Genomic DNA, 27060 nt, shown 5'->3' with positions numbered 1-27060 from the left:
CAAAAAATAAATAGCGGGCAGATCAGGGCCCACTTCCCCGAAAGCATCTTAAGCCTAAGAGCGTCGTAAAGTCCCTCTTACGAACGTCTTAAGATTTGCCGACTGTTTCCCGAAACCATCGTAGCTTAAGAGCGTCGTGAAAACACTCGTAGATCTACGAGTGCTCCAGAGTACTCGTTACCGGCTAAGAGCGTCTTAACAGTACTTCTCACTGAGGTCACCAACAGGACATACAGAGGAATTACAACTTAGAATACATAATCCAACTTACGTTCCCATTCTTTATTGTGTTTACCTGTGATGAATCAGATTTTAGCGTGCAAAATAGCCTACATTTAATGGTCATAATAATGTGATGAAAAGCGGACAAAAATGCAATCAAGTTATGAAACGAGACGTTGTCGGAATAGTTTGACATTATCTTTGCTAAGTGAATATTTTATTAGGCCTATGAGGTAAAAAGCAGACAAAGCTACATGTGGTCTGTAGCCTACTGCATCAAAATCTAAGCCTACACATTTCCTCTCTTTCTTACTCGACTTCTTTCTTATCTTCAAACGTGTTCTTAAGTGACACCGCGAAAAATTATTGCATGGTGCAACAATCTAATCTTAAAATAATTACAATTATTTATGTCTCTGTGTGGTATATAACCTACTTGGGATGCTTACATGCAGATGTCAAAGTGTTTCTATTTTCGTATTGATGTGAATGAATGTGTAGATCCGAAGTTTAAATGGTAGGCCTATAGCTGTGACGTGCAGTCACCTGACATCACCGTCAAATCAGAGGATATTTCAGAACTATTAACGTGAACAGCTCCCCTTAAGAGCATCTTAAAGGACAATTCCGGCGCAAAATGAACCTGGGGGTTAATAACACATTTGTACGAGTTCGACCGTTCGCTGGGATTTATTTTCATGCTAGTCGAATGTGACCAGTTTTATTGCAAACCGCTAATTAGCGTTTAACGCTAGCCTTCGGGGCACACGTACAGTAGAAAGAAATCGCTATTTCTATACCACTAACAAGGCTCAAAATAGCACCACACTTACACAGTAGCATAATGAGGGTCTCTACATGTAAACCGAAGCATTGAGAACTTTGTAAGTGTACAGGCAGTTTATTAAAAAGAAACACATTACCGTTCACGTCTGGTTGTTCACATATACAGGCAGGCGATGTGAACTAAAATCAAACGTAATTTGCTCAATATAGGCCTATCAGAATTAATAGCTCCGATGTAACATAACTTGTATAGTGTACTTACTTAGTGGATGTCCATCTGGTCTCTCTGGTATGGATCGCCGCCTCCAATTTCTTTTCGGGACATGGAAAAAAGTTTCAACTACAGCCCTGTTTATCAATAAGGGAAAATCTTCAGACTCTACAAAACACTGCGTCTCTTGGGGGTCGCGACGCAACAGGTCCCACTCCATGCAACACAGGCACTCCTCTTCGGTGGCTATAGCTTCACAATGTCCACAGGTAGCCTACAGTTTATAGAAGTGCGAGGCTGTGTGCAGCATTGACTACAGGTAGCTCTCTCTCTCTCATAGCCCTTTCACGGAGCTCCGCAGCTCTTCGTTGGTAGGCTATATTCCGACGTCCAATAAGGGTTCATCCTCGATGTCTTCAAATTCGTTCAAATAGCCTGCCATCTCTTATGTCTCCTGTTGCGTTCAGTGCTTCTCTTTCGCACAGTCCTTTCTTTCAGCAACAATGTTTCACATGAGATTCACTTCACATCCCAGAGTTTCGTTTTCCCAAGGCGCCTGCCTGTATGTGAACCAGACGTGAACGGTAATGTGTTTCTTTTTAATAAACTGCCTGTACACTTACAAAGTTCTCAATGCTTCGGTTTACATGTAGAGACCCTCATTATGCTACTGTGTAAGTGTGGTGCTATTTTGAGCCTTGTTAGTGGTATAGAAATAGCGATTTCTTTCTACTGTACGTGTGCCCCGAAGGCTAGCGTTAAACACTTATTAGCGGTTTGCAATAAAACTGGTCACATTCGACTAGCATGAAAATAAATCCCAGCGAACGGTCGAACTCGTACAAATGTGTTATTAACCCCTAGGTTCATTTTGCGCCGGAATTGTCCTTTAAGAGCAGTGAACGCACGTTCACGCTACGAGCATGTTCGGGAAACAGTCGGAAAAAACAAACGAACGATCGTAAGATGAATCGTAGAAAATCCTCTTAAGAGCGTGTCTCCGTCGTTATCGGGGAAGTGGGCCCAGGCTGGGTTCACCAAGCCTAGTCCATAGGCACCCGATATTGTTTAATTTTCCGATTGAGATATCCACGCTCTGGCTATTCTAAATGCAAAAATGCATCAGGGAGTTATGACAAAACTGTAACTAACAAACTAGATCGATCCTAATAGAAAGCTGTTAGCTTCCCTAAGCTACAGGTAGGCTTATAAGATAGGCCTATTTACAACATAAATTGTCAATAGGCTATGCTGGCGACAGAAATAAAATCTCCTTTGGAAACCAATGTCTTACGCCTTACAGTATCAAGCGGACTTAAACTGCAATATCGTGGCAAAAAGTTGGAATAAAATTCACGCAGCTCCATGAGTCAAGGAAAGCGCGAATGAAGTAGCCACTTCTAAATGGGACCCACCCACTACACAGTAGCTATAAGGTGTGTTGCTAACTTGATAAAGCAGCCATAATGAAATGAAAGTGTCATTGTTTGGATACTTCACACACACGTGCTTTTTAATTTCACAGACTACAACTACCAAGCTGGAATCAAAGCACATCGATTCCCCTCTCACACCCTGCACGCACTTAAAACAAAAATAAACAGGCGTCTCAGTCTCACGCATGTATAGGCAAAACTGTATCAGACCGGTGTAACGTTGGTAAATCTTCCATTGCACAGAATGATTTTTGTAGCACGTGCAACAAATGACAGTCGAAAGATACAATTACAAATGCAATCAATCAAATTGGCCTCCATCACTCAACCAACGCTAACGGTAACATTACCTTTATTGATATTATAAGATTAACGTACCTGCAGTAAAAACCAAGCATGTCCGAAAAACATCTTCAGATTTATTTCGGCTTCAAGAAGAAATGGGAATTACATTTCATGTGAACATTGTCCTATCCTTATTAGACATTCTCTGCGGTAAACAGTCCTTGTAGGAAGCGTCCATTGTTTTTCCAACCCACTTTTAACTTCAACAAAATTACGTCTCACTGCAACGATGCGCCATTTAGTGGACAAACGACTACTTATCGCCAATACTGGAAATGCAGCCATGATGATGATGATGAATATTTATTTTGGCTTTCTTTTAATCCTACTGAATTTGTAATTATGTATCAGCCGTTCTAATACCGATAGCAAGGGCGTCGTAGTGGGGGGACAAGTGGGAATAAATTACCCGGGCCCCAAGTAGGGGGAGGGCCCCTAAGGAGTTGAATTTTATTTTCCTTAATAATAAATAATTTCCTTAATTTAAAGATCTTAATAAATGTTATTAACTAATATAGATGCAAATATTTCGGGTAAATGCATCAGTTGATTGATGTGTTAAATTGTGTCCAAGCCAACATTGTTTGAGGGCAGGCACCCTCTCCCTTGCACGAAATGGTTCAGTCCGCCTTCCCCTGCTAGGCGCATTTTTGAAGTAACGTTCATTCTGCCGAAGCGGCAATGCAGACGGTCACGGTGTGAAGATGTCTAAGTCTAAGAAAGCTAAATCCGGTTCCCAGAAAAGAAAAGAGAGGCAAGAAAGGGAGAAAAAAAGAAATGAGGGAAAACAAGTGTTAACAGCCTCCTTTCCCAAGAAAGGTGAGCCCAATGTGAAAGCAATAGTGTAAATGAAATGAACTCCTGAAGGTTACAAAACACTTCAATACCACCACGAATCCGCGATTATCAGTGCTAAAACAGCATTAACACAAAATTAGAAATAACATGATGCCTGATTTATAGCCTACCACAACATTTCAATAGCCTACTAATTCGAAAATTATTATGAGCTAATAGCTTAACTTAGTAGGCTCAATGTTATATAGGTTCATGAGGAAAGGCTGTCAAATTAGTAGCAAAGCTAACTTGTGAAACGCATCACACTCAGTTTCAGATACTGTCACAGAGGGTGATGCAGCAGCAGCAGACCTCTCACCATCTGATGTGGACTTGAGACAAGGTGAGCCTATAGTTTAAAATGAAATCACACGAAAGGCTATGTATATTTAGCAACACTGTCATGCTCTGTCTTTCACTGTAGTCTAGTCTAATTAGAATAGACAATTTTTTTGCCACAACCATCAGAAAAATAAAATGTTCTTATGTTTTTATGAAGCAAATGAAAAATGAAATTTGAGGAAATTTTACACAGAATATTTAAATATTAAAGCATGTTCAGTCACATCCATAAGGCTACATAAGCTGAAACTGGTTAAAAACTACCTGAGATCAACAATGAGTCAGGATAGATTGAACAGCCTTGCCCTTCTCTCCATTGAAAGTCAGTTGGCAAGAAAACTGGACTTTAAGGACCTCATCAAGGATTTTGCCACCAAAAAGACCCGTCAGTGGGCACTAACTGGAGTGTAAATTTCAGTGTTTAGCACTTTGTGGAAGTCTGTTTTTTTAATGATTTATTTTTTCTTTAATTGAAATGAAGCATTTTGTTAATGTGGCATTTTTCTTTAATATGCTCCTTGATAGATAGCTGTTCTCTTCAGCCAAAAGTGTTCAATTTGTATAGATAGCTGTTCTCTCAGTCAAAAGTGTTCAATTTGTATAGATAGCTGTTCTCTCAGCCAAAAGTGTTTTTATTCATTTCATGTTCTAGCTTTTAAACATTCTTCAAATAAAACAGAAATTCAGTGAAGTCTTGGGTAATAAGATTATTTTCTGTTATACAGTACATATAAGAGTTGTTAGATTAATTCAATGTGTGATTAGATAGTAGTTAGTTGTGAACCTCATGCTTCATGCTTACAGCCGGTGGTTGGTTGGTTGGGGGGGGGGGGGGGGGCATGGCCACCACTTGTGCATAGGGCCCAGAATTTGCTGCTACGCCCCTGACCGATAGTATGTGGGTGCCTGTGTGTGTGTGCATGTGTATATGTGTGCACCGCCATCTACAGGCCAATGAGTGTACAGTCACAAAATGTACACATAACCTAATTTTTTTAGGACCCCCCCATGGATGAAATTCTACGAAACTTGGTATACCCCCAGAGAATGCCAGGTCAATCATACACATAAAATTTGGTGCAGTTCTGAACATCTTAACTGAAGATAGGGGCGATTAAAGCAGAATAATATTGCATTTTCATTTTTTACCAGGGGGGTGCAAATCACAAATGAGTGATTATGGGCCAGGTTGATGTGGGGGGGATTGAGTGGCCCCCGGGGACGAAACAACATTTTTCCGTAAAAGTCTAGTGGGGCTACATACCCACCAAATTTCATGTGCCCCGGTGGTTCGGTGTCCCGGGTATCGTTGACCAAAAATTCAGGAAGTAGATGACGGGAGAAAAAAAAAAAAAAAAAAAATCCCTATATGACCGCTTCGCTAGCTTTGCTAGCGGCGGTCATAATAAACATTTGAAATATATCAGTCCGTGTGTAATGAATGAATACAGTTTCACTTTTTGAATGGAATTACTGACATAAATCAACTTTTTGATGATATTTTACCTATATGAGCACCTGTATATCACCATGACTAATAGCATTTCTCAAACTATTTCCAAATGGATTTCTATTGCAAGTGGATGCTATTTATGTCTGACCCCAGGTTCAACAAGAGAATGCGAACATTACAGCCTGAGAAACAGGAACCCTTTTCTTACACCATAACTATTTGTGAAGCAAGTACGGTTATCCAATTGCATTTGTGATAGATGTTCAAATAGATGTTTTACCCTTTTCCAGAACTCTTCACTGGATAATAAAAAAGGGAAGAATAGATGGAACTTTGATCACCATTTTGCTGAGACCACAGCATTTTGGCAGTGCACTACTGTTTTGAAAATAATGTAGAATGTTTCAGGAAATGTACCAAAGCGACTGAGAAGAACAGTAAAATATAATGGAGAATACATGGAGGGCAGAAATTATAGGCCTAATTGCTGAAATATCAATTGAAAAGGCCAGTACAAATCCTAGCCCTAACAATACACAATAATGGCAGAAGAAGTAGAGGATCCCTCAGATCCCATCCATGTCGTCATTTCAAAATTCAATTACTCTCACATTAGTCAGAAGCTTCATGTCCGAACAGTCTTAGAGGGTATTTATATGGCAAAAACAACAACGTACCCACATCTATGCCAACATCATGCAACTTTGATAGCTTACATTTTATTCGGTTAAACTGTGTAACTCTTTTCCACAATGTGGACTACTATAATGAACGTTTGTAAAAGTTACATGAAACTGTAAACTTCAGTGATAGAACCAGAAATGACAGTTTATATTTACTATCATCAACTGTCATAAAATATAATACCTGTTTGAGTAGCAGTTTTCCAGTGATCTCTCCCTATCTTATGTTAGTATCCTAAACAAATGTTTTCCTCTCATGTCATCAGTTAGTCTGTTCCACTCTCTCTACAGAGGAAAACTCACCTTTTATCTGTGGTCCAGCTTGGCCTGTGTCTGCATTTGACTCCTTTTTGTACTTCACTTCAGAGTAGACCACCGACTCAGCCATGTTTCATGTTGTTAAGCAGACGGAAATGTAAATGTCTCGATGCTTCGTCAGCAGTCCAACTTCTCTATGTTCTGGGTGTGGGTAAATTGTGTGTTTTTTGGAGAACTTCATGATTTCATAACTCTTTCCATTGTCTCAATATAGAATTTTTCCTTTTTTGGCCATTATTGACTCTTATATTAGCACCTGATATCATTAAATGATATCCTTATAGTGCTTCTAACACACACCTAAGCTGATACACACTTACCTCCCTCTCTTCTGTACTCTCCCTCCTTCCTCTCCACTTCCCTCCCTTCCCCCTCTACTTCCTCTTCTACCACTTCTCTATATTTTGTATGAAAATACTTTATTGTATTTTTATATTTTAAAAATACTGCAAAATAATCTCTGTGAGACATCTATGTCATATAAGCGCAGACTGATGATTGGTGCTGACAGACACTGTGATGTTGACCTGATTTTTTTTTTTTTTAAAGTATATTTTTTTGGCCTTTTATGACTTTAATTTACATCCGGAATGTTTGTCTAGGGCAGGGGTCTCCAACATTTTCCCCTCCAAAACCTACTTTGACAAAATGAACATGGCCGAGAGCTACTAATGTTTTATAGGCTATTAGTAGTAGCATGTATTCACACAGCTGACTCCACCCAAAACAGCCGAATAAGTTTTGTATGCGTTTTAACACTCCTTTCAATTCTTTTACCTTTGTCTTTGTAGATTGTGAATTTGATTTGATAGGAACTTTATCAGGTTAACCAAGTCAACCATCCTAATAGAAAATTGTTAGCTTTCCTGGTATCAAATGACAAATGGTATAGGCCCATAACACAACATAAATTGTGCTGGCGACCCAAAATAAAATCTCTTACGACCCACCCGTGGGTCGCGAGTCGCGACCCAGACTTTGGGAAACACTGGGCTAGCCTACAATATGGAAAATGTTTCAAAGTTCCCTTTGAGTCTGATCGGCTCCAAAAATGCTACACCTTTCCAACAAGTTTTGTAAAAATTGTACCGATAGCTTTTGCAATATTGTTGACAGCCCTACCTCACCGCAGTAGTGTGTAGTAAATGGAAGCTTTTGATAGCGCACGCCACTAACGGAAAACGGAAAACCACCAGGACAAACCACTAAGGGTGTAGGCTACTCTGGAACCTTCAGGTCACTAATGTTACTCGTTCAGCGAAGCGGCGGTCATATAGGTTTAGTCAGATTTTTTTTTTTTTTTCTTTTTCGCATGCCCAAATTTCTGTCAATGATTCCCGGGACACTGAAAGACCGGGGTACACGAAACTTGGTGGGCATGTAACCCCACATGGATAGCATGGAACCATCGTTTTTCGTTTTGATCTGTAGCCCCCCCGCTGGACTGGACCCCCCGAAAGGAGGGTAGGGCAGACACAGTTTTCTGTGAATATCTCGAAAACCGTAGGGTTTAGGAGGACCATTTTTTTTTTGTATGTTGATCTCAAGGGGCCATGTTAACCCATTTCATGTGCACACATGTGCACAAACAGATACACACACACACACACACATACATTCACAGTAATCATACGTATGACACATACTCACACAGTAGACATATGTACGCTTGCATGCACAGGCACATACGCAGGCACACACACAAGCACGCACACACACACACACACACACACACGCATAACATAAACATGTACATGCACACAAGTCAAGAATTTCTCAGAATTATGAACAAGCAAGATGGAGGTGGGGTTGTATAAAATTAATTTTACATGTGAAATCTATGAACTAATCATGTTTTGGTACTTGTTGTCTAGCAGATATCAGTGAGAATTGAGTGTGGATAATGCAATTTAGTGAGACAGTTAGAATCATATAGGCCTTTCAGCGTGATTTATTTTTGTGGAAAAAATGTGCTGGACTGGGCGGCGGTCATATTTTGTAGTTTTCTAGAAAAAAAAACTTTAGCCTATTTAGATACTGAAATACAGATTAATATGTTTGTTCAATGTCTAGTCAGTACACCAAATAAGGAAGATAGAAATTGTGAAAATACATTTTGGTAGTTTGGTCTTTTTTTTTTGGTCTTTTCATGTACAGTGTTGCCTTGGCAATTAGTCATGTATAGGCCTGAATATAGAATAATATGCACATGAATTGGCACAGGCCAATCAGGATGCACTGTAAAAAATCAAACTTGGCATCTGTTACGCTTACAAAAGATTTTCAGCACACGAAACTCAAAACCTTCATTTAGCTTTCCAAACGTGTTATTATCATTAATCTCAACCATTCCATCGATTTAACATTGTAAAGTGGAATAGCTCAGTTGACAAAACTTAAATTGTCAAGTATCTGAGCCGGAGTGAGATTCTTGAAGTTCACGCATGCGCATTTGTACCAACTACGGGGATTCCCCTGGAGGAAGGCAGGATTGGAAACGAATCTCGACCACGCTGTCACAACTACAACGTTTGGAAAGGGTAAGTTGATATATTTCACTCCATTCGGACCATACAGTCTATTACGCGAATTTAGGGATAATATGACAGGCTACCATACGTTTTTGCACCAACCACGCAAATATTTTATCATCTGAAACATTGAAAAACCATTGAGTAGTTGGCCAAACTGAATCAGTCATAGCCAAAAATGAACGTGTTCTTCATCCTCTAACTTAACGCAGAACCTGTGTAACGTCACACGACATTAAATGCTGGGTAAGCTTTACAAGCTCTACATTTCATTCGAGCCTCAGGCTAATATTTAGACGTTTAGCCTATATAGCCGAGGGGCAGCATCGTTTTTAGCAGCCTAGCATCTAACCAAAGCTGGTTAAGCTAGCTACATTACACTGTCCCACTGACGTTTTTCACGATTTTACAATCTTAAGAAAGCCCAAAGATGTGCCTGGACACGTGAAAGTATTTCCTGCTTATTGTTGTGCTGCATAACTGTAGCTAAAGCCATAATCAAATCACAATCAGTGAAAAGATACAAATCTCTACCAACACCTTTACTCTGGCTGTGACCAGAATAATGGCTGGTTATCAAATCATGTGGTTCCGCGGCAGTGTAGGTTTTATATTAGTTTGATGCTCCCTATTTGGGATATTTTTTTTCTTTGTAGGCTAAGGGCTAAGTTGTAAGTTACTGACTAGGCCTTTGAAATCTTTAAGGTGATTGACTGTACAATATCAGTCAAAAGTTGTGGCAACTAGTACATATTCCAAATGGTGGAATATCCCTTTAAGCGTTTAAAATAATATTTCATTGAGGTGTACATTTTTTTTTTTTTATTATATAAATGATTTTCCTCCACACAAAGCACATATGGTAGGCTTGAGATTACGTACATATCACAAAAGTGATATTGCAAATATCACTTTTAGCAAATATTTTATTATATATTTTCATGGGACGGCACTAATAGAAATGAAACTTGATATAACTTAATGTAGTCAGTGTACAGCTTGTATAGTAGTATAGATTTACCTTCCTCTGAATATCAGGCGTGTACTCTCTTTTGTGAGATACTGTAACTAATCCTTACATTGTTGTGCATTTTATCTCCTCAGAATGCTGTTACGGGTGTGTATATCTTCAGACAATATTCGGCGGGTCAACCTTCCTTGTCCGCCAGAATCTGTGGATCGACTTAAGGATATTCTCAGAGAGATGCTTGGACTGACTGAACAGTTTTCTTTGCAATTTGAAGATCCAGAGTTTGGGAATGCTCTTTGTAATTTACACAGCATAGATGAGTTGCCTGCGGACAAAGCAGTCCTAAAAGTTGTGTGGGACAACATAGCCTCTAATGATACTACGACACCTCCATCAGATCTGTCCGACACAAACTCGGTGTCGTCACTTGACACAGCAAGCATATCTAGTCATGAGAATTTAGGTTCTCCAAACATTTACAAAAGACTTAAAACATCCAAAGATTTGCCATTGCCAGGATCAATTGAAATTCCCAAATTCTCCCTTGATGTTGAGCTTCGTCTTAAAAAAGGCAATGAGATATACAGGCAGACCAAAACTCCCATTGTCCCCCCAAGAGAAATGAAATCTGCCATCTGTACCGCGTTAGTTGACTCCATTTTTGTATCTGGTTGCTACCCGGAAAAGCAAGATATGAAGTTTTATGCTGCAGCACTAGTAGAAAAGCACCCATGTCTCACAGAAGATGGTCCTGGAACCGGGTATGATGGATGGATTGTAAGCCTTTGGTTTAAAGTTGGGAACTACCGGAGTAAGTTACGTAAAGCAGGACATGCAGAAGTGAGCGTGAACAAAAGACAACAAGATTCAGAAGAAGGGGTGAGGTTTCGCCTCAAGAAAGCAAGAAGAGCAGAGGTAAACTTTTTACCACCCCATCCCGAAGGCCAATCTGATGAAACCCTTGATGACTTAAGACTACAAATGATTAAAGAAACCAAAAAGAAGAAGTTTGATAGCACCTTTGTTAAAGAAACGATGGCTCTTACTTTTTCCTTCCGACGTCAAGAGGTGGTTGACATTGAGCCTTTGGTCACAGTATTGAGAGACAGATGGCCTGCTCTGTTCTTCAAAGATGAGGCCAGTATCTATTTACTATACCATTCCATTTGGTTGCTCACCTCTAACTGTTTATCTGTCCTTTGTCTTAAACACTCTGTCACACTGTTTTAACAGATTTGCCGCGAATTCTACCGGATCACCAACATAGACCTCATGGTGACATTCCAGTCATCGCTTGAAAAATTCACTCCAGCATTAATGAAGTATTACCGGAAGAAGAAGGAGCCTGCTGGATCGGAGTTGACTGCACTGCTTTCTCCTCTGGACGACCAGGTAGTTTGTTTCCATACACTGCATCCAAAAAAATTACGAAACTGAAAAGGTTTATTTTTTCAGAAATTCAGTTGAAGCCAAACCCCTTATAGAGCATTACACACAAAATGTTTCAAGTTTCATTAGTTTCAAATTTGATTACTGTGACTTTGAGCCCATCAAAACCCCATATCCAGTGTTTTAAAAAAATAATATTACAGTACATGACACCAACGGGGAAAAAAAGTTTTTTTTTTTTTTTTAAATTACAGAAATCTTGTCCCTCTAACACATATGTGTATGTATGCCTACAAGACTTGCTTGGGGCTGCTTTTACACGACTGAGGTCTTATGAAAGCCCAGGTTGCTCTGATGGTTACCTTCAGGTCATCTGTATTGGGTCATTGGGGACATTCGGGACAGCACCAGTATTATTCCGCAGCAATTCACATTATTCTTTGTTGATGTGTTGTGTAAATCTATTTTTTAATTGACATCCAGGAAAAAAATAGAATTTACATTATTTTTTTCTTTATCACAATGTATACTCAGGTGTCAGACATCATGGACCTTAGGAAAAGAGTAGCCTTCTTTAGGACTGCCGCGTCCTAAAAGAAGAATCTGGATGCCTTTTTCGGAAGTGCTTGGTAAGTGTTATTGTTCTTTATCTGTTTTCCTCCCAGGCTTCCCTTCCATCATCCTCTACAAAATCCCCATGCGGCACAGAAGGTTTATAGGGACACCAGGCAAGCCTAATGCTTTTTCTCTACGAAACTCCCCCTCGCTCGGTCTGAAGCTCTTTTCCTTTTTCACTGTTTTTCGCTGCTTCGCCGGCTCTGCCATTATACACACCTTTGCAACAATCTCTAGCTTTTCGTTAGCCTTCCTGCTTCGGTCGGCGGGTAGGATACACTGAACTTGCAAGCGGGATATTCTTCCTACAGGCAGTAGGGGCGGGCGAGAGAGTCTTCATTCGCCCTGTAACGAGTCTTTTAACCGTATACCGACTTACGAAGATGAGTAATTAACACGAAAACGTTGCCTGGTGTCCCTTTAAAAGTCCAGGCTGCCATTGTAAGGTTCAAAATGCAGCAGAGAATAGTGTTGCATAATTTACCTGATAGATAAACTAGTCCTAGTTTGTTTTGTAAAAAGGACATGGGTAAATTGCACGCTTGTCAGTGGTTGTGTTCAAATGCAAATTAGAACTGGCATGTAGGGAAAGGGCCATTTTACAGTACAGGTGCTTACAAGTATCAGTTGGATTCAAAGTGATAGCCTACTGCAGATGACCCATGCTATGATACAGCTTGTCCATGAGCCAGACCACCCATCACAAATGTTGTCATGCTTTTTGGCTTCCTATATGTCCACATTACATATTAGTATGATGACCTTTGCCGAGGTGAAGCTTAACAGCAGTTAGTAGACGTTGAATAAATGCAAATACATTGCAACTACATTCCAGAACTATGTACAGTCCATGCCATCAAGGAGGGCAGAGTATGTTTCAATGTGTCAGAGCTTGACTGACCTATAGGCAGGTTTCTTCATCTTATATTTGTGAATCTGTTTTATTAATGGCTTGCATCATATAAATAACACCTAAAAGTATTCCCACCTTTCCCATCTCCCCATTTACCATGCAACCTAGCCTTGTATAGGCAATTGAAATGCCTGTAGGGAAAATTGATTAAATATCCCAAATGATGCATGTTCTGAAAGCCCATTCCTTCTAGCTGGGATATGGCATGCATTAAAATATCCTAAGTGCAATGGACCCCACATGGACCTATAATGTATTTGCATTGCCCAGAATCACATTGAGTTTCAGTAGGCAAATAATAAACACATTAATTTCCATTAAGCTACTAGTCTGGCAAGGTTATCATGCCAAATAGAGATGCCTGTCTAAAACTGACCCTAGATTTTTTCTTCTTTCTTTCTGCTTGGATTTCTCAGGAAACTGATGCTGAAGAGATCTACACAAGAAATGTGAAGATTGGCATCCTCACAGTACTCGAAGATGATGTTGCTGTGAGGAAGTCTCTTCCAACAGTAATCAACATTGCCATCATCTTGGAAGAGACTGTGGTCCTAGTCCAAGACATTAAAGATCTGCCATCTGCTGTTGAATACCTGTTTGGACTCTTGTATGCCACAAACATGGAATACCCAAAGGATCTTAGTTACACATTTGAGGTGATCCAGAAGATATTTGTGGAACTTGATGCTCAGAGCTGCTCCTCTAGAGCGCTTTCTCTTCGACGTAAGCTTTACGAATTGTTAAGATAGGGGAACAGTTACTCACACACACAAATTTAGCCATTGGACCAGGCTCTTCAGCGGTAGAAAAAAATAATATAGACTGACACACAGACAAACACACACACTCGCGCACGCACACCATAGAGAATGTGACCATGCATGCACACACACACAATACAGATCTAGAAAATGCAGTCATTGGAGGCTAGCTGCATTTTCTAGATCTGTATATTGTGTGTGTGTTTGCCATGACTACACTGTGAATCCCAAGACACTGACAGCGCTTAAACACGCAAAGTTTATTTTTATTATGTTGGGCTCAAACTAAGTGCATGCCATTGAATTGTTCTGCGTGTGAAGATATTGTTTTAGCTTGTAGCTTTTCTTGAAAGCACCATGTTTTTGGAGTTGGCTCCATTTTGTTTTTTACAGTTTGTGACCCCAACACTTCTCAGACTATATCACTGCACTCTAAAGAGTGAGAGAAAATAAAACATTTGTTGTAACTGACATGGTGTTTGAGGTGTTTTTATTAGTTGAACTAACTTATGCTCTTCTTACTTTAAATATTGAGTTCTCGCTACTTGTATTAACTTAAGCCCATCTTACTCAAAATATTGAGTTCTAGCTACTTGTACCAATTTAAGCCCATCTTACTTGAATTATTGAGTTCTAGCTACTTGCATTAACTTAAGCCCCTCTTACTTGAATTATTGAGTTTTAGCTAGCTGTACCAACTTAAGTCCCATTAACCTAACATTTTGTGTTCTACTAGTTGAAGTGTTTACGTACTTTATTGAGTCCTGCAAATTGAAATATAAAGTTCTGCACAATACAGTTGAAATAACTTGAAAAAGTTAGTGAAATCGGTTGACTTTTATTTTTCAAGTTCAGCCAACTTTTTTTTTTTTGCAGTGTGCTCGCTGTCTTGGATGCGCTCAGGCACACACGCACCACCCCTCTCTCTCTCCCCTGTCGTGTGCGCGCTATACACTCAGATGCACTCGCGATTTGCACGCTCTTGATCGCTCGCTCTAGATTCCGGGAGATTTTATCTAATTTGCGGGCCTCAGACTCCCGGAACTTCCGGGAGACTTGGGATGTCTGTATTTACGTTTGATTACATTTCAGATGGTGGTGCGTGTTGGTTTCCTTTACCTAGTATAGCGCTTTTTTCTTTCTTTATTTTTCTATGTCCGTATATTGGGGGGACATTATAATGGTCATATTTGAATATTGGGTGGGACACGTCCCCCGATGTCTATGGTGACTACGGCCCTGCTCTGTGCGGACCTAAGTACAGTGTCCTCGTTTGTGGGTTCCACAAGTGTTCCACAGCAAATGAGTTTATAAGTAGCGATCGTTGATAAAAAACAACAAAAAAAAAAAACCATTCTCTGCGGTCGCACATAAGGGGCTTACGGTACCGATCCACTTGCACGACCCGACATACGCATGGTGTCGCGCTGCCTCCCCTCGTTCAGTCGTGTGTGGGCGTTTTGTTTAAAATGTCAGTTACCAGCTCATACTCAGTTCGTTTTAACGTATCTTAAGTGTTTTTCCACAAATTGACCACAATTTTAGGCATGTACTTAACAGTATACAACACATTAATAGCCTAAACAAACTATGCAAGCCATTTGTAAATCTTGTTTTTTTTAAACTACTCAATGCAATCTCAAATCCTCACCAGAAACACCAACAGTCAATATATTCATCCAAATCCTAGTTTCGTTTGTTTTATGGACTACTAGGTGGTCGTGGAAGAGATCGTTAAAACATTATTTGTCTTGTAAGCGGAACCAAAGTTTCACAGGCACCGTTGTGGTAGAACAAAGGACCTACAACCTCGTCCTTTCATTGGAGAGTCGCCTCGCGTTCAACGGATTCATTTGCATAAAGCTGGGCATCGGCCAGCTTTTTGACGCGCGACATTATTTCAAATGCAGCGCTGCCTTCCCGGAATGCTTTGCGGGCGCGTTAAAGTCGCTTGACGTCACCCATAGGACTAGAGTGGAATGCGACACGACAAAAAGAAGTGTTGTGCAAGTGGATCGGTACCGTTACGGTACCGATCCATTTGCACGACCCGACATACGCATGGTGTCGCGCTGCCTCCCCTCATTCAGTCGTGTGTGGGCGTTTCGTTTAAAATGTCAGTTACCAGCTCATACTCAGTTCGTTTTAACGTATATCTTAAGTGTTTTTCCACAAATGGACCACAATTTTAGGCATGTACTTAACAGTATACAACACATTAATAGCCTAAACAAACTATGCAAGCCATTTGGAAATATTGTTTTATTTAAACTACTCAATGCAATCTCAAATCCTCACCAGAAACACCAACAGTCAATATATTCATCCAAATCCTAGTTTCGTTTGTTTTATGGACTACTAGGTGGTCGTGGAAGAGATCGTTAAAACATTATTTGTCTTGTAAGCGGAACCAAAGTTTCACAGGCACCGTTGTGGTAGAACAAAGGACCTACAACCTCGTCCTTTCATTGGAGAGTCGCCTCGCGTTCAACGGATTCATTTGCATAAAGATGGGCCTTGGCCAGCTTCTTTGTCGCGCTACATTATTTCAAATGCAGCGCTGCCTTCCCGGAATGCTTTGCGGGCGCGTTAAAGTCGCTTGACGTCACCCATAGGACTAGAGTGGAATGCGACACGACAAAAAGAAGTGTCGTGCAAGTGGATCGGTACTTTGATAAAGTTTTTTTTAAGGCCCACCCACAATTGGTCTGGCCCATCCAAAACTGGAATCCTGGCGCCGGGCCTGGGACGGACTGGGACAAAAAATTGAAGAAGAGTTTCTGCTTGAATTAAGTATCAGCAAAGTATCATTTCAAATCATTCAATAGGCTACATTTAAACTATAAAATGCTAAATTGATAATACCACCAAAACCGAAACCTATGTGTAAAGAGCAAAATCACCTAGATAGTGATAAACCTTAATATCATGTATACAGTTATCACTATAGAACAACTGAAACAACACAAAATAAACAGGGCAACTTTATTCCTGTACCTACCATTGCTGGTAGGCCTACATTTTAGAACAGTAGCTACATAAACTTATTCCTTTTAATGTCTTCCAGTAGCCTATTGTATAGGTTATATATAGCTTAGTTGGCTTATGCATGAATATGACTTGACATTTTGTAGCTTACATTTCCGTCAGTCTACAGTCTTTTAGCCCATCTTTACCAAGAGAACCCTTCCGAGATAGAACACTCTCTCTCTACACATAATACACATGTCAGATGACGGTTCGCTGTTGGTCTGAGGAATCAGATTACAAGCATTACATGACTGTTTTGATTGTGTGGACTGGAGTGTGTTCCGTGATGCATCAAACAGTGATGTAGATGAGTATACAGAGGCAGTCACTGGATTCATACAGAAGTGTGTGGAAGATGTTGTTCCAACAAAAACAATTTGAGTATATCCTAACCAAAAACCATAGATAAATAGCACTGTACAAGCTGCCAGAGCAGAGCAGCAAGGCCTGACGGGATACCAGGTTGTGTAATCATGTATGTTCAGAGCAGTTGGCTGGTGTGTTTACGGACATATTTAACCTCTCTCTGTCCATGTGTGTTGTGCCAAGCAGCTTCAAGTCATCCATCATTGTTCCAATTACGAAGAAAAGCAAAATTACCACGTTGAATGACTGGCGTCCTGTGGCACTCACTCCCATCGTGAGCAAATGTTTTGAGAGGCTTATGAAGAACATCATTTGCAGCATGATTCCCCTACCCTGGAACCTCATCAATTTGACTACAGACAGAATAGATCAACTGATGATGCCATCACCACCTCACTGCATTCCTCCCTGACACATCTGAAGAAGGACACTTATGTAAAGATGCTGTTTGCAGACTACAGCTCTGCATTTAACACCATTGTCCCCAGTAGACTTGACAGCAAGCTCAAGAGTCTTGTTATACACACCAGTCTACGCAGCTGGATCCTGGACTTTCTGTCAGGGCAACGCCAGGTGGTGAGAATGGGCTCCATCATTTCATCCTCTTTGACCATGAACACAGGTGCCCCACAGGGTTGTGTCCTGAGCCCACTTCTTTACTCCCTGTATACTCATGACTGTGTGGCTATGCATAGCTCTAATATGGTTTTTAAGTTTGCTGATGACACCACTGTAATTGGTCTGATCACTAACAAAGATGAAACAGCCTACAGAAGAGAAGTTAACAACTTAACACAGTGGTGTCATGAGAACAACCTATCTCTCAACGTGCCAAAGACCAAAGAGCTAATTTTAAACCACAGGAAGAAAAGAAGATCATTTTAACGCCATTACCATCAACTGTGATGCTGTGGAAAGGGTCAAAAACTCCAAGTTCCTTGGTATTAATATCACAGAAGACCTTACCTGGGATGGTCACACTGACCAGATTGTAAAAAAAAAAACAACAGCGTCTCTTTCACCTCAGACGACTAAGGACGTTTGGTATGCGATCCAAGATCCTGAAGGCCTTTTACAGAGGCAGAGAGAGAGCTCTTGAATATAGAACCCTTTCAACGCTCTAGGCCTACTTTGAGTATAATCACAGTAGGCCTATGGCCTTACAGTATGTTATCATTACCTATCATTACATTATCGCAATTACTGTAATAAGTCATCATAATCATTATAGTCAGGGGCGCGTTTCCCAAAACCATACTTGTTAACTAAGTTAGCAACTTTGTTGGTTGCAATGCAATTTCCCATTGCCAACCAACTAACAGGTTAGCAACTATGGTTTTGGGAAATGCACCCCAGCATGGCATGTTACACATAGCCTACCTGCTCCATTCATGTAGCCTCAACTACGCTACACGCTCCACCACCGGCTCACTGTCCCTCCGCTCTGCTTGCTTACATCTCCTCATTCACAACAAACTTAAACATGTTGCTGACATAGCCTACTTGCCCAGTATGCCAGATGGCCCCTGGGCTTGGGCCCATTAGCTGGGCTGGGCTTGGGCCCGTTCAGTAATCCATCCCTTCCATCCGATGGAATGAATGGAGTTTGCCTGTTTAGAACTTTTGAACCGTTTTGGAATTTCTGGTGTGTGATATTCCATATGTAGCCTCATTCGAGTTTTAATAGAGCGCAACAGTCCCGCCCCTCCTCCGAGAGAGCTTAGTTCTATATATACAGTCTATGGTTCTGACAGTCTTGGTATCCACAGAGAATGTCTAATAAGGGGAGAACTTCCACTCTCTCTTAAAACTTCCGGTTTCTGAACTGGTTGCAGTTCCTTCTCTGGTTCCATGTAAGGGCGCTCGTCCACGAGTGCAGAATGAATCGAGGTCTATGGAGCTGTACCCCTCAAATTCCACTTTTCTCGGGATATACTTTTGTGACTAGAAATTTGAATGTTGGAATGAACTTTCGACCTATAATACACGTTGAACTTGCAAAAACTACAATCAAATATGAGATTTCTCGACGACAATCAGGTGAAAGAGACAAATTTAGCCGTCTAGCTCATGTTTTTGCACTTGCTCGCGATCGCCCCTAGCGGAACTGCAACAGATTGACAGCCCATAAACGGGCTCTGATATTAGTCTTGGTTGTTGTTAAGTAAATACCCATCAGATGGCGCCAAGAGTCACACAGCCTGCACAAGTCACAAGTTGCAACACAAGGCTCAGATACAGGTTTTCTCAGTCAGAAGAGGGTACAATTATCTAGTGTGAAAATATGACTTAACACGCTGTTGTCTGATAGTGGCACATACTGCTAGTTTTTCTCTGTTGATGTCTTACATTAGATCAGATTCTAGTCACGTGCATAACAGCAGCAGTTTCTGATTCATTTAAACATTCATGCAAAAATATTAAGTTAAGTCTTACCCCTATTATTCTCTGACCCTACACAGCCTCAGCAGAGTATTTTCATAAAGCCAGCCAACACTAAACTATACTGAATACTATACTTGACTACTAATAGCCTATGTTATTCATCAACTGGTGTTGAGCATAATAGCCAACAAAGAATCTTTTTCGAGTTTTAAAAATACATCCAAATACAGTAGAAAACTGTGGAAAGGGGATCAATTTCTTTCCCCAAACCCGGATATTATCTCACAGACTTCACAGATAAACAAATCAGCGCAACATATTTTTCTGAAGGATCTAGGTATTGACCAATGACCTGCTGACTTGTACTTCAGTAGGCGGGCCTTTATTCCGAAGTGAGGAAGACGGAGGCGGAGTTTCTTCCTTTCTCGACTGAGTTGGCAGGCACGGGGCGCACGCAAGGACGGTAAAGTTACAGTCCACCGTATTTGAATTGTGATCATGGCCCCCAGCACGCAGCTAAACGAAGCTGTGTCCGACGTCCGGAAGGGTATCCGAGCCATTCTGCTCGGGCCGCCGGGCGCTGGCAAAGGCACACAGGTGAGAATGGATAAGTATAATGCCGGGGTGCGACCGCATGGCTTTGGGACATGGCAGCCTCTTGTCATAGCTAACTAACGGATTGTAACGTTAGCTCGACTCTACTTGACGTTACTCCAGCAAGCTACATTAAACACTTTACAGTAAAATTCCAGTAGCTCTGTCATTAGGAAACTATACACCTCATGAAGGTTGCAGTGATACCCTGGTTTGACTAACTTGGTGAATTCTTAAACTGTATTAAGATGCCCGCTGGTCATGTCAAGCCATCCTCATTGTGCCAGCTGCAGTTAGATAAGCCTTATGACCTTCCAGTTAACTTTAGCATTAGTGGTGGGACATTGAAATTGACACACATATGGTTGATTGCTTACCGATAAGAATGAATAATCAGCATGGGCAGATATGTCCTTACGGTGTAGGCAACTTTTACTACTAATGTTACAAAAAAGTACGTGGCTCAGTACTCAGTAACTTTTATCTTGTGCACTTACCTGGATTAACGTGCACTTAGCTGCTTTTAAGGTTTCTGCCGTAAACCTTCTCTGTGTTGACGTTATTTATAAATCATCTGTCAACACCGATTCACACAAAATTATTTTGCATTTTGCTCTCTACAAGAAAAGTAAAACCATTGAACAAGGTGGTGTATTGTCACAGGCCATGCTTAGTAGGGTTTGAACACAAATTGAGGTGTTTGTTTACAGTTAATTATTCATCATTACTCATCTGTAATGTTTTACCTAACCTCTTGCTCTTTTGCCCCAAGCTCATGTGGTGGGCAAATAATGTATTTGTATGCCAGCCCATGTGTGGGAATGTTATGTATTTCGTTGGTCTGTTTTCTCAGGCTCCTCGCTTGGCGGAGAAGTACTGCGTGTGTCACTTGGCCACAGGGGATATGCTCCGTGCCATGGTGGCGTCCGGTTCTGAGCTCGGACAGCGCCTGAAGCAGACCATGGACTCTGGGAAGCTGGTGGGTGAACACTGAAGTGTTGGGTTGCAGGGCAGTTGAGGACGCAGAGTATTATAAACACACAATTTACTAGTGCGTATCAACAAAGCTGAATGAGGCCAGCGTAATCTTGAAAGCAGTCATTAGCTCATGAAGTTGTTCACCTGCCCCTTGCGAAATGTGTGTGTGTGTAGTTCTTCTAATGCACTTTAGTCTTTGCTTTTACAGATTACAGTGCATCATCTTTGTCGTTATGACCGTCTAATGTCATTTCAACTGTTTGCCCTTTTCCACCCTTCACTTTCGTTTTTTTGTTCTCATTTGGTCTTTTGTAACCTCAACCTCTTGCAGGTCAGTGACGAGATGGTGGTGGAGCTCATTGAGAAGAATCTGGATACGCCCCCCTGTAAGAACGGCTTTCTGTTGGACGGCTTCCCCCGCACTGTCAAGCAGGCCGAGATGGTGGGTTCCCGTGTGTGTGTGTGTGTGTGTGTGTGGTCAGAGTGGGGATTTATCACCAGTAGCTAATTCATTGTAATGCTTTCTTTGCATTGAAACATCTGTTAAGTATTACTATATGGCCTAGCTGACGCCAAGACTGATTCTCAAAAGAGAATTGTTCTGGGGACCCTTTTTTCACTTCCGATTGCCAAGGGGCGTTGTCAGCAGTTAAATTAAAGTTAAATTGATACATTAAACTCTTGCCAAATTTGGGAAATAAAGCTAACACATCTTTCTTGTAAACAGTTTTTAAATGCGGTTGTTTACTCAATTCCATAAAAGATACATGTCTTGTGTCGTTTTACACTGACGCCATCTGCGCAGCCATTGGTTGTTCAACAGTGCTGCTGACCGTACTATTCTGTCCATTATCGCATGAAGCACTCCCCATAACGAGCACGTGGTTGTGATTGGTTCCTGGGTTCTCTGTGATTTTGGAAATCCTTGTGGATTGGAGGATGGCCAGACAGCTGTACAGCATAATCAAATGCACTCACAGATTCGTCTGGGTTCATCTAGGTTAAATATGGCTTGACTGTTTTATTTTTTTGTGTTTTATGTAGTTATTTGTCAGCTTTTTGTCAAAATGTCTTTGCATTTGTAGTTGTAGAGAGTGACTTGTTACTGTACTTGATGAATATGGATTGTTCTTTGTTCCAAACTTCTGTATGTGACATTGATCTGCTCTCCCCACGCACTCCTCAGCTGGATAACTTGTTGGAGAAACGCACAGAGAAACTGGATTCAGTCATTGAGTTCTCTGTGGACGACTCGCTGCTGGTTCGCCGCGTCTGTGGCAGGTACTGTATTAGGGGAGGGCACGAGGCCAGAGAACAAAATGTTTATCTGATTTAAGAAAGTCCCCATTGATCAAGTGCAGGGGTGGGTAGAGTACTGAAAATCTATTCTCAAGTAAAATTACAATTACTCCCTTCAAAAAATTACTTGAGTAAAAGTAAATACTCCCAACTGAGAAATCTAAGTAAGTAAAAGTAAAAAAGTACTTTGTTAAAGGAAAATTCCAGTATTTAGCACTTTGAGTCCCTTTTCTGGTTTCTTTTGGATGAACTAGAGTGGTGGATTGGTCCTGTCTCGACTTCTCTGACTCGTTTTGAATCGCCTTTACTGCTTCAGAGTGGCTGCCTACAGGCATGCACAAACATGTCCTTAAAACAACCCTTAACGTTCATTTTCAAAACTGTGCAACTCACCGAGTGGTAAGTGGTGTTGGTATCGGTGCAATGTACGATTTCCAGCAGTCTTATTTGCTATTGTGGAACTATTTTTTCAAACACCTCACAACCGCGTATAAACTTCCGCTCAATATTTGAGCCTGAAGCATAGACAGTAAAAGAAGGTCTCGCGGAAAGACTACAACCAAATGTAAACAGCCCCCGTTTCCGTTTCCAGTGGCGCAGTAATATCAACGCACAATGAGTCTTCCAACAGAAATCAAAGGCATTTTACAAAATGCCAAATAAAACACGACAGAAACTGTATTTTGCTTGTTTGCATTACTTGTTTTGGAACATCAACGAACACCACTAACCACTCGGTGAGTTGCACAGTTTTGAAAACGAACGTTAAGGGTTGTTTCAGGACATGTTTGTGCATGTAGGCAGCCACTCTGAAGTAGTCAAAGGCGATTCAAAGCGAGTCGGAAAAGTCGAGACGGGACCAATCGTCAAAATGTCTGTGTCCACCACTCTAGTTCATCCAAAACAAACCAGAAAAAAGGGACTCAAAGTGCTAAATACCGGAATTTTCCTTTAATAAATTAAATCTAAAAATTTGTAAATTTTTATATTTTTAAAATATCGGACAGAGCAGGCTATCTGTTTTCTCAGCCGACCGTTCATGTTGTCCTGCAACATTGAGGTTAAACGGATGCTAGGTTTTTTCTAACTTGTGTGCTCGATTTCCAGTGCATTTGCTTTGCTTGTAAATTAAGTTGTAGGCCTACTTTCCTTGTCCAATGTGATTGTTGAACGATGCTGGCCAGAAATGAATATAGGCAAAAGTTTCCGTGTCATGTCATACCTCTCGTCTCGTTGCTACTCTGGCAGTCTCACCAGAAGATGCAGCAGCTGGCAGGACATCATTGCGTTAACTGAGCTGTTCGATATATAGAACATCTACTTCCGTGTAGTAGGCTACAAAGGCCAGTCATTACTTTTATAATTGCGGGGAAACGTAGCAATGCATTCTGAAGCCCTGTTTCTTTTCTCCCACGCTGTTATGCACCGAGGGAGGGGTGCACTTTTCTCCCTCAAGATACTTTCTCCTCGAATAATAAACTTGTACTCGTAACAAAAGGCAATTGAAAATGTAGCGGAGTAAAGAGTAGATTACTGGCTCAAAAATGTACTTGAGTAAGAGTAGAAGTACCATTTTGACAAAGGAATATGAAAAGTTGTCGTTCCTCGAAAAAATACTTTTTTACTCGTGCGTTACTTATAACGCGTTACTACCCACCCCTGATCAAGTGTTAATGGTAATCATGAAACAATATTTTCTGTATACTTACTCTGAAGAAAGAATTTATCGTTATGTGCTGATCTAGTGTGTACAAAGTCCTACATTAGGTGTAGATGCCTCTGCATTGGGCAGAGAAGAGATTGCTTAGGGATGGAATTGTCTGCTCTGTGAGTCTGCCATGCAGTGTTTTGGATGACTGTGGATTCTGTGTGTATTAACAGACCGGTGTGCTCGTTCTCTCCCCAGGCTGATCCATCAGCCCAGTGGCCGCTCCTACCATGAGGAGTTCAACCCACCCAAAGAGCCCATGAAGGATGATGTAAGTTGTGTGTGTGGCCTAATTGACAGACGGTCATCAGACAGGGTGTGGGTGTGAGTGTGGTGATTGGGCAGAATGTACATGCCGTTATATAGGAAGGAGGAGTATTTTATGTTTACCTTAATAGAGTGAAGAACAGTCATACATTCTCGAACAGGAAGCGTAACGATTGGGCTGGACCCATGATGAAAAAGCAGGGACAGCATGTGCTCAGTTAAAATTGAAGCCACCCAAAGCCCCCCCCCCCCCCCCTCCCATTCAAACTATACTCCTTTGGGTGGCTTCACTTTTAACTGTTTGCTACACAAGTGTGTTACACTATTGACATTTGAGTTCAAAAAGAAAAAACTGCCTTTTAATACAACATAGTCGATTGTAGTAGTGTAATTCAAACGCTGCAAAGGAGCCCAAAACAGGGGTAGTGATCTAGAACCAAATATAGTTCTGACCAATTCTGCTCTACACATTCTAACTGTAAAAAAGCACTCTCTGCAGAACCTACGGTCTTTGGGCAGGACTCACTGAATGATTGAGCATTTTCCCTGTGAAGCAGTTAGTGAATTCTATCCCTGACCCTTTATATGCAGCTTGTTCACTGACTTTCTGTAGTTTTGTCAGACCAGGCATAGAAGTGTGGAGGACCTGCATCTAAGGTTGAAAGATTATTTATATTTTTTAAATCAAAATCACAATTTGAAAAAATGCAATTAGCAAAAAAACATTTTAAATGCAAAAGCATTTAAAAAACATCATAGGCAGCAGTTTGATGAATGTACAGCCAAAAAGGCGAGCAAAAGTCTGTCTTGCACGATATGTAATATTTCAACGTCTGTATAGTGAATATAGAACTGAAGCTTGACTTTAAGCAAATCAACTCGCAATATGTCAGAAAAAATACAATTTGATATTTTGCCTAAAAAGTTCAGCCCTACATGCATCTGCATTGTCTGTTTTTAATATCAAGCAGGCACCCATATTTGAAGGACTGGAGTAGTCTTATTTCCAAATCGGTATTGCATAAGTTTCTAAAGAATGGTGTTAAAGGTCCTCAGTTGAGACATTCAAGGACATCAACATCCAGGACATGTGGATGTTGCATATTTTTGTAAACACTAGATATGGTAATCTTCTCTTGTAGACTATTTTGAAAGATAATGATATACAGATGATTTTGAAGTTATGGAAGATGTGGTTCTTCCTTTGACCTATAAACATGAGGCTGTCCATCCTTCGGTTTCTTATCAACCAAGTCCAATGTTCAGTCACATGACTTCCTCTGCTTCTCTCCCCAGGTGACAGGCGAGCCCCTGTCCCGCCGTAGTGACGACAACGCGACGACGCTGCGTTCCCGACTGGAGGCGTACCACCGGCAGACGGCGCCGCTGGTCACGTACTACGCCGCCCGTGGCCTCCACCGAGCCATCGACGCCGCGCAGTCCCCTGACCTCGTCTTCGCCTCCATTCTCGCCGCCTTCTCAGCCACCTCTCCCTGTAAAGACCGTGTGATCTTCATCTAACGCCGTCCGTCCGTCTGCCTGTTGCATGTCTGTCCACCTTGTTCTCTCCATCTGATGTGCATGCCCAGCTGTTTGTCAGGTTTATTAGTCTCACTACTGACAGTGTATCTGCCTGGTGTTTGTCTGTACTACCCGATACCCTCCGTCCTACTCTGCACCCATCTTCTTCTTTCGGTGGTTTGTCTCTGTGTTTGTGTTTGGTATTTTTCTGTCCTCAAAATCCACCTAAAACTTCACCTAACTCTTGCTCTTACTCACTGACAGTTTGACTGTATGTGTCTAATGCTTAATGCGGTCGGTTTGACCAAAGCTAGACTTAAATATAATGTGCATCAGTTGCAGGCTTATTTAATTTTATATTTTTATCATCTTTAATTCTGTAGAAATTATAGATTTGCATTTACTCGGGTCAGTTATACAGATGTGTATTTCCATGAAATGCACTCGTTTCAGTGTTCAGATATAGGGTTAGATATAAAAGTCAGCCACCTTCAGGCTGTCAGGGCATACCTAAGCCATACCCATAAAATTTAAAATATCTTTGTATTTTTATTTGGTCAAGTTGAGTTTTTTTTTTATTTTTATTAAAGTTGTGTTAATATTAGGAATGTAAAAGTGTGTGGTCTAGATGTGAGCACACTGACCCACACTGATCAGCAGTGTTAGATGTGCCTATTTGGGCACAGATGTTAGTGCTCAGTTTATGTAAGTTCTGTTCAGGCCGGTGTATTCTAAATGCTAAATACAGGGGTTGCCTCTGAATGAATGTCTGTCATGTCTCGTCTGTTGCTGTCTGAAGGTTTTTTTTTGTTCTCCTTCTTTTCAGCCGTGTGAAGCCCCGTCTGTCACCAGTCCAGGCCTGGGGATGGAAATCTAGCAACTAGAGCCTCAGCTCTCCTCTAGCACTTAATACAAAATCATGCTGGACTTTTTTTCTGGGTTGCTTAATCAAGTGCCCTTCTGCCTAGAAAAACAATAACAACCACCATCACTTAAAACCTGGGTCATGTGTTTAATAAACAAAGGAGACTCTTTTGTACAGTCATAATCGACTTGCAATGTCTTTGTCTGTGTACTGTTCATATGTTTGGATATTTGCA

The 27060-nt window shown here is 41.0% G+C and overlaps 1 protein-coding gene across 2 annotated transcripts; it reads left to right on the top strand.

The window, feature by feature from the left end:
* Positions 1-20010: 20010 nt before the first annotated feature.
* Positions 20011-27008, top strand: ak2 (adenylate kinase 2). 2 transcript variants are annotated; one of them, XM_076301465.1, is made up of 7 exons: positions 20011-20190; positions 21041-21166; positions 21497-21607; positions 22352-22446; positions 24371-24443; positions 25736-25934; positions 26787-27008. In XM_076301465.1, exons 1-7 carry the CDS (start codon positions 20092-20094, stop codon positions 26792-26794), a joined length of 711 nt encoding a protein of 236 aa, XP_076157580.1. In that variant the 5' UTR covers positions 20011-20091; the 3' UTR covers positions 26795-27008. The 2 variants fall into 2 exon arrangements, with proteins under 2 accessions (XP_076157580.1, XP_076157579.1); XM_076301464.1 differs by lacking the exon at positions 26787-27008 and having other exon boundaries at positions 25736-25975.
* The last annotated feature ends 52 nt before the right edge of the window (positions 27009-27060 follow it).

The sequence above is a fragment of the Alosa pseudoharengus genome, unplaced genomic scaffold (genome assembly GCF_046254945.1).
Source record: "Alosa pseudoharengus isolate Yale_2024_CS ecotype anadromous, Long Island Sound unplaced genomic scaffold, YU_APseudo_1.1 YU_APseudo_1.1_scf_23, whole genome shotgun sequence".
In the NCBI taxonomy this organism is placed as follows: Eukaryota; Metazoa; Chordata; class Actinopteri; order Clupeiformes; family Clupeidae; genus Alosa; species Alosa pseudoharengus.
The sequence above is the reverse complement of the archived record's forward strand: the minus strand, read 5'-3'. Positions and strand labels throughout refer to the sequence as shown.

Coding starts and splice junctions, on each gene's coding strand:
- ak2 (XM_076301464.1), top strand. CDS start 20,092: ATGGCCCCCAGCACGCAGCTAAACGAAGCTGTGTCCGACGTCCGGAAG. Junction 20,191..21,040: donor GCGCTGGCAAAGGCACACAG/GTGAGAATGGAT, acceptor CTGTTTTCTCAG/GCTCCTCGCTTGGCGGAGAA. Junction 21,167..21,496: donor CCATGGACTCTGGGAAGCTG/GTGGGTGAACAC, acceptor AACCTCTTGCAG/GTCAGTGACGAGATGGTGGT.